The sequence below is a fragment of the Etheostoma cragini genome, chromosome 24 (genome assembly GCF_013103735.1).
Source record: "Etheostoma cragini isolate CJK2018 chromosome 24, CSU_Ecrag_1.0, whole genome shotgun sequence".
In the NCBI taxonomy this organism is placed as follows: Eukaryota; Metazoa; Chordata; class Actinopteri; order Perciformes; family Percidae; genus Etheostoma; species Etheostoma cragini.
This window is the reverse complement of record NC_048430.1, coordinates 289,599-298,275: the sequence shown is the minus strand read 5'-3', so window position 1 is coordinate 298,275 and position 8,677 is coordinate 289,599. Positions and strand designations below refer to the sequence as shown.

The 8,677-nt window shown below is 40.3% G+C and overlaps 1 protein-coding gene across 1 annotated transcript in view; it reads right to left on the bottom strand.

Moving 5' to 3' along the window:
- The window catches only part of ephx2 (epoxide hydrolase 2, cytoplasmic), a 10,407-nt gene extending 3,158 nt beyond the window's left edge, over positions 1–7,249 (bottom strand). The window contains exons 1-10 of the mRNA XM_034865167.1: positions 7,006–7,249; positions 5,047–5,125; positions 4,662–4,824; positions 3,400–3,590; positions 2,456–2,578; positions 2,062–2,133; positions 1,475–1,570; positions 1,291–1,369; positions 876–910; positions 580–606 (exon numbers count right to left, since the gene is read on the bottom strand). Coding sequence (XP_034721058.1) covers positions 580–606; positions 876–910; positions 1,291–1,369; positions 1,475–1,570; positions 2,062–2,133; positions 2,456–2,578; positions 3,400–3,590; positions 4,662–4,824; positions 5,047–5,125; positions 7,006–7,124 — 984 coding nt within the window. The 5' untranslated portion in view covers positions 7,125–7,249. The remainder of the gene's footprint in view (positions 1–579; positions 607–875; positions 911–1,290; positions 1,370–1,474; positions 1,571–2,061; positions 2,134–2,455; positions 2,579–3,399; positions 3,591–4,661; positions 4,825–5,046; positions 5,126–7,005) is intronic.
- Positions 7,250–8,677: the final 1,428 nt, after the last annotated feature.

Genomic DNA, 8,677 nt, shown 5'->3' with positions numbered 1-8,677 from the left:
GACGACAAACATGGACAACAAACATGGACAACAACATGGACGACAAACATGGACAACAACATGGACAACAAACATGGACGACCACATGGACAACAAACATGGACAACAAACATGGACGACAAACATGGACAACAACATGGACAACAAACATGGATGACCACATGGACGAAAAGATGGACGACAAGATGGACAACAAACATAAGTGAGACAACCACCTATCTGCGGCGAGTTTTAAGATTTTACTGCAGTCAAATACATAGAAACTTAAGCTGCTTCTACACTGCTTCGTTTGGGTTTATTGAACATCTTATCTCAGTCTCATGCGTATGGTTGTGTGATATTTGTCGTTAGACGTGTTAATATGGACGGACATTAGTTCTGCTTCTGGAGATAAAACTCTTGTGTGGACGGAGATGGTTTTGGTCTCAAAACGCTGCTTAAAAGTAACTTTAAAAGTAAAAACGTCGTAGTGTAGGTGTAGCCTGACCTGTTTATGCACTAATCACCCTTTAATTCTAACTCTGTTCATCATTTAATTCAACATTAATTAGTGGGTCAGTTAATGTGTTGTTTACTCACCATTTTGTCCATAAATGTGATTAAATCCTGGGGAAAGACAGCATGTTCAATGGTATTTAATATTTTTTTATTTAAGCATATTTAAATAATACTATATATATTTATAATACATATGTCTGTCTGTGAAAGCTCAGTTGCATTAATTTCAGGAGCAAATCAGCTTATTTAGAGACCTAAAAACTATGGTGTGTCTTTCTGTGGAAGAAATTCACATTTCCTGTTAAATGTAGAGAAGATTTCTTTAAATATTTCTGTGATTTTTAGATTTAATGAAGTGTGTGTTAGGGAGTTTGTACCTCGCAAAGCCTCTCCTGAGAATATTCTTCTACGTCTGTTAGAGGAGAAACAACAGGAAAATATACAAATAAATAAAAAAAAACATTTAAGATGCAGCGCTGGAAGTATTCAGATCCTTTACTCTACATTTATTGTAACACACACACACACACACACACATATATATATATATATATATATATATATATATATATATATATATATATATATATATATATATATATATATATATATATATATATATATATATATATATATATACATACACACACACACACAACATTGTGAATGTGAATGATGTTTTCCTACAATATGCATTCATATTATACACGTTACATTAATATTATACATATTATATACATTGCTTGATTATTTGTAATAAGTTATGATGGTGCTCTTTGATTGGTAGTTCACCTGGTGGCGCTGTGGACTCTCCGTACCCCTTCATGTCCAGAGCCAGCACCCTGAAACCAGCTGCTGCCACGGCCGGGATCTGAGAGAGCGAGGGGGAGAGCGAGAGAGAGAGCGAGAGACCTTCAGCAGACAGGTAGAAAAACCTCGTATCTGCTTGTTTTTAGCAGCGCTGTTCTGATGTTACCTGGTATCTCCAGGAGTACCAGCTCTCAGGGAAGCCGTGACACAGCAGCACTGGTGGACCTGAGCCCATCTCAACAAAATGAGTCCTCACGCCAGGCTGAGACACACACACACACACACACACACACACACACACACTCTCTCATTAATGTCACATGAAAACAACATTTCAACTCAAACCTCCTTCTCTTTGGAAGATAACAACAAACCTCGAGCAAGCGAGCTACACGCTGAAAACGTCAGGTTTTTAAGGAAATTTGGATCTTGCAACAAGGCCCGCATGCTCCTTTTTTTTGGGGAATGATTGCAATACACTGTAAGAGCCAATCAGGTTCAACCATGTATGCAGCTGATTTAAATAGCTCACGTAACTATGTTCTATGAACAGTTAACTTGATTTAATTTTGTAAATGGCCTTTTCCTTTGTGATGTGCAAATTTTCCACAAAAACAAGTTCCTTCCTGAGACTATTATGCAGAGCAGCCGCCCTGCGTCCGGGGCTTTCTCCTATATCCCAGAATGCATCTGTGGTGTAGCCAAACCTTCCTCCACAGCCCTGTGGAGGAAGGACGGCAGTGCGAGACAAACCCTGATGGTGACGTATCCGTGAGACACTTCAGCGGGGCTGCAGGATGGCGGAGGACCGTCTGCTCCAATAGCCTGAAACACACACAACACACACAAACACACACACACACACACACACACAGGTTAGCAATTTAGTTAGCATAATGACTTAATTTTGTTAGCATAATGACTCGATTTAGTTAGCATAATGACTCGATTTAAGTAGCATAATGACTCGATATAGGTAGCATCGTATTTATTAAATAGCATATATTAGCTTATATGCACTGGTGAACTGTTGGCTGTACTCATCAAAGTAGGTCATTTCTTGGAGACAATTCCTTTGTTTTTCATCCAGTCCTTGTTTTTCTTTTCCTTCCCCTTAAAGTAAAGGATGAACTGTTCTGGTCCACACCTGAACCCCAGTAAAGCCAGCCAGCTTGTTCAGAGCGTCGTACAGGTTTTCCACCAAGATGGCCGTCATCCCCGCTGCCTCTGCTGCCTTCACGCCTTCCTCGTCTGCATCCAACCACAGCGCCTGAAACAAGACCGGCTCACTGGGCTGAGTGTCCAGTTCCATGATATACAGCTTTTAGTTTGTAGAAAGTCCCTTTTACGAGTACATGTTCTTTGCTTTTACATGGAGATCAAAACGCTGTACAACGGTTCAACCAGACTGACAACAGACAGAAAGAGACAAAGATCCCTTAAAACAACAGCTGAATAAGAAGAGAGGAAATCAGCAGTCATTAGTAACACTAACGGGAAGCTTAGCATCAAAATGTGTGCAGATTTAAACAGGAGCAGCTTCCTGTTTCAGTGTAACGAGCAGACAGAAGGAAGGTTAGTCTAAGGTTAGCATTGGGATAGCAGTTACAGCTAACAAGTATTTTAACTGTTTTCTGGATGAATAGATGAGTTGTTCGGTCTCTAAAGTGTCAGAAAATGGTGAAAAATGTGGATCTGTGTTTCCCAAAAAGCCCAAGACGACGTCCTCAAATGTCTTGTTTTGTCCAAAAGTCAAAGATATTCAGTCTACTGTCACAGAGGAGAGAAGAAACTAGAAGATATTCACATTTAACAAGCTGACATCAGAGAATTTTTTTTAAATAAGACTCAACCCAATTAATCAATTATCAAAATAGTTAGTGATTAAGTATATTGATTAATTAATCTTTGCCGCTCTAATATCAGCTGATCATACTATAAAACCACTATACTATACAAATCCAGTTTAAACCAAGTTCCAACAGTGTTCTCCCATCATGCAACACTTTGGGGACATCCACAAAATGGAGGTTCGACTCATTTTATTCTGCTTCTTTTTGGGGCCGAGTCATTGAAATGTCTCCAGTCTACCTGTTGTGATGTCACTCCCAGGTGCTGCAGAGCGGAGACGAACATGGCGGGCTCGGGGACCCTGTGACCCGAGCGACACGACTGGAGGACCAGGTCAAAATGGCCGCCCAGCAGCGAGAGAAGGCGGGCGGGATCGTCTCCGGCGGCGCTGTCATCTAGCCAGTGATTGGCCAGCACGGCTGTCAGTAAGCCTGAGGGTACGGGAGCAGGAAGCCTGGTCAGTCCCGTCTACACTGCTGCGTTTTGGGTTAAAAACTAGCATCTTTCGCTATATTTAGGCCTCGTATTCACACGTTTCAGAGCTCCTAGAACGTAGATATTTGGGAATCGTGCTGCCGTCTTGGTTTTAAAACACTGCTTTGCTTTGTAGTCTGGACGGTCTACCGGTTAGATGGCTTCCAGACCTTTCAGTAACAGATCCACCGCGTCCTCACTCCAAGATAATAAATCCCCGCTCTCATTTTTCACTATTTTCTGCATCTTAACCCTTGTGTTGTCTTCCCGCCAACCATCAAAAATCAACACTATTATCGCTTCTTTCCTCCATTTTTGTCACTTTGTCAACGTTATGGGTGCTTTTTATTTGATATTTTCTTATGTTGACATTTTCAGCGCCCATTTTTTGTGTTAAAAAAACTGAAAACTGGTCAAATTTGACACTATTATCACTTTTTCCTCCATTTTTTTTTACCTTTGTCAACGTTGGTGGTGCTTTTTATTTGATATTTTCTAATGTTGACATGTTCAGCGCCCATTTTTTGTGATTAAAAAAAACTGAAAACTGGTCCAATTTGACCCGAGGACAACATCAGGGTTAAACTTCTACGTCCATGGTTTTCCACCGACAATCTGCTTCCTGTTTACATCTTTTAACCCTAAAATAAGAGCTGGACCTCTGGAGATCTCACTCGACATTTCTGTCTTTTAGACCCTGTTTTAAAGCTATTTGCTTTACACGAAACTAGACGGGAAGCTGGCTAAGTCGCTACATTTAGGCATGGGAAACGACTAGCATAGGTGCTATATTTTAGGATGTATACATACATTTATATTTTATTTCTCTCATGCTATTCTTTTCTTTTTTAACATGTTCTGTTCATTTAAAACTCATCTTTAGAGCCTGTAGAGTTCATTGTGTTGACTGCCATAGTGTGTTGTTGGGAAATAAAAAGTACTATTTACTAAATACTATAAAGCATTATATCAGTATAGTCAGTTGGCCAATAACGTAAATACACAAATGTGTGTGTCAGTGTGTGTACCACTGTGACGCAGACGGGCAGCCGTCTTCAGCACGGCTCGTTGGACGTCCGTCATCGCGTCTCTGAGTTCCTGCAGCAGGGCTCTGACCGACCAATCAGACGGCAGGGTCACACCCTTGACCTTTGCCTCCTTCACAACCTCCGCCTCGAACGCCGGGATCATCTACACACACACACACACACACACACACACACACACACACACACACACACACACACACACACACACACACACACACACACACACACACACACACACAGTTATAAGGATGCAGTAAAGAAGCCGTGTAAAAGGCTCCATAATCTGTTACCATCAGTAAATCAATTTTATTTATTTTGGTATTTTGGTATTTTGGGAGTAAGTGGCGTGCGTGTCTCCACCCACCTGAGACAGCGTTATCTCGCCTCTCTCCGCCCGCCTCATGGCACCGTCCTTCTGGGACGCCACGCTGGACAGAAAACCACTGACACCCCCAGAGAGACAGACAACAGGTTTAAGGCGAGACACTACAGGTGCAAAGGGTTAAATATTTAACAGATGTCAACGTGAAACCTCCCAAGTGCTGAGGCTACATTAAGAGAAATACGTTTTATATTACAAGTGTCAGAAATGTGATGTTTAAATATGCAAATGAGGCATTATCTAATGCTAACTTTTCATGAATTTAGGAGAAACCTACAGACACAAACAGACAAAGTGTAGTAAAACAAATGTTTCTTTCCACTAGTCTGAAGAAAACATGTTAAGATAATCAGAGCAAGAAGACGTGTATATATTATTATTTATTGTAACTCTTTGTGTAGTATTACTCAGGAAAGTGCCTGACGTTGAGACCAAAGAGGTTCTCGAGGCTTTTTAAGGGGGACGTCGTGGTCCAAAGTGTCAACGGCAGCACTGACGTATAGTGGCAGCAAGACAGAAAAACCCGGACAAAGGTCATTGCATCTAGTAGGTCATTAGTTGCCCTAGTTAGTGTCAAACTCATCAGGGAGGTGATGAGTGGGTAGGTGGGCTGTTAGTGGGTTGTTTGGACATGAGGGAGCGATTTGGTTTGATCTGTAATTGCTTAGAGATTGTGGGTTGAGGTTAAGTTTTTTTATTAAAGGTGGTACTTTTAGTCTGGTGACTAGTTCGACTTTTACCCTCAAAACAGCTTTAATATGTCAGATAGAGATCAGTTTCTTCTTAAAAATACACAATAACATACACAATAATACACACAACAACACACACAATAATACACACAACAACATACACAATAATACACACAACAACATACACACTAACCCTCTAAAATACACACTAACCCTCTAAAATACACACTATAACATACACTCTAACACACGCACTAACACACACACTAACAAACACACTAACGCACACAACACACACACACTAACATACACACACTAACATACACAATAACCCTCTAACACACACACACACACTAACACTAACAAACACAATAACACATACACACACTAACATACACACACTAACATACACAATAACCCTCTAACACAAACACTAACACACACACTAACCCTCTAACACACACACACACTAACACACACACTAAAAGTACAGGGGAAGGTTTCTCTGCATGGCAAGCTCTCTCTGTATTTGTAAAAGAAAACTAAAGTGTTTTTAATGTGGCTTGTAACTTGGAGTAATGTAGTATTGTTAATGTTGTTAATGTTGTTTTGTGAGTAATGTTGTAGCGTTGTCATAAAGATAAACATTTCCTAGGACAGGGATCAGGTCTTTTATGAGGTTTGGTTTGAAGCAAGAGACAATTTAACAAAGAGTTTTTAAATGAACGGGATTAAAGAAATGAAAAAAGGTGTCTGATTAATATGAGAAAGAAGTGGAGGGTGGGAGGCTGGAAACTGGTGTGGGCGGGGTTACTTTACTACGTTCATCCTCAGTATTGAATAGAACTGGGAGTGTGTCTGTTATAATCAGATAAGAGTAATGATTAGGTTCAGCTTGCTGGACAACATACTTGTTCAGAGACGGTTTAACCTGATTTTCGGGGAACAAGTTCAGACAACTGCTTGACACCTGTCATGTAAACCTTCTGTGTGTCTAAAATAACAGCAGATTAAGGAAGATTAAAGTCAAATACTGAATTATTTCACTGACTGACATAACAGACTTGTTCTAATTTAAATAAAGATTTATCAAACTGGGTGCATATTCCAGTCACGTTCCTGCTTTGATAGATCATTTAATTATGAACTGTATTTTAATGTAGCATGCATGGTGTTTGTTACAGACATAACACCTTTAATTTGATCTGGACTGGTCATTTTTTACAGTGCAGAGACAACTGGTCCTTACCCTGGCAGCTTGTGTAGCTCCTCAAGTTTATGGAAAACTGCACGAGGTCTGGAAGAGACCGCAACTCCCCACAAGTTAAACAAAATGGCTTTCTTCTTCTTCTTCTTCTCCTCAGCCATGTCCTCTGAGTCTGAGGGAGATGATCTTTGTTCCCTCTCTCTCTCCCAACAGGAACGCGTTTGCTCTGCAGCTCGGTGCAGAAAGCTGCTGTTGATGCACGAGGGGGAACTTTGTCCTTTGAACACACTCACACAGCAGCCCGCCCACCTGTCTGTCCACTCACAGCTCAGAAAGGGACCCTTCTCTACTCTGGAGGATATTTAAATCAGGAATTTATTTCTCCAAAAATAAAAGAATGCTTGTTAAAGTATCAGCTGAATCTTTCAATACAGATTAAAAACGTGTCTGCAGCTCTGCTTGTAGTTCATGTTGATCACCACCAGAGGGCGCCATTACACCAGAAACAGATGACAGGTGGAACTCAGTCACTGAACCTTCAAAGGTTTTATTTTATGAATCATTTAACTTCTTTGCCATTAACAACATCTCGAAAGAGGTATATTAAATTTTACTACTTCATTAGATTCAAATTTTTTAAATTGATCAATTTTAGGCAAAATAAAACTTAGAGGAAAAACGTGTCTGTAGTTCTGCTTGTAGTTTCTGTTGATCACCACCAGAGGGCGCCATTACACCAGAAACAGCTGACAGCTGGAACTCAGTCACTGAGCCTTCACAGGTTTTTTAACGTTTTATTTTATGAATTATAAAATAATTATTAAACTTTTATTACCATTTATGCATAATACAATTAGAGGAACAACGAGTGTACTCTTGGCCTTAAGATGGATTTATGGGTCATGGTGAGAATATTATCACTGACGGCTCTTTCTTTAATCTACAATGAAACCAGGGAAACTGGAAATTAAAATATATTATCTCACCTCTAATGTCATAACCTCCAAAGACGTCCAGAGTTTTTCACCATTATTATGTCAGTGGTGAGAAAAAATATCTGTTTTTAAATGTCTCTGGTGGTGATCAACAGGAAGTACATTTAACAGGAATACTATATTTATCTATAGATAAACAAATAGATTATAGATATACATAAAGTTATACAAACATGTCAAAGGTACAGATGGTTGAATTCTTGAAGGAATAGTTTGACATTTCGAAGGTTTTGGAACTCCAGTTCCCAGAGTTCCGAGTCCTTTGGGAATGTAAACAGGAAGTGTAATGTTGCTGTGTGAGCGAGTCAGCTGTGGGCTCCGGACCACTGGAGCCAAGTTTTGCGATATTTGGTCACATTTTTGGAAGACTGGCTCCCATGTTGGATGCCGAATTAGCGACTAGTAGTTGATTACTGCAGCTACCCATGGATTTACAGACAAGCAGCACTGGAACACTTTAAAAACGGAAGAAAACCTAAAAACGGGAGGATTTGAATACAGCCTCAATGGATGCCATGAGGGAAGAAGAGGAAGCTTCTAGACCAACTGGAGGAGCATGTTCTCTGTGTGGAGCTGTGAGGTAGGACATGCTGTCTCTCACCATTAACAGCTGCTGTGGGGGACGTTGAGGGGTTGAGTTAATTTGAAAGGGTCGGTCCCACTGTCCACAGTAAGGATTATAATACATGTCTCTGGAGGACCTGAGACACTGTCTCCTG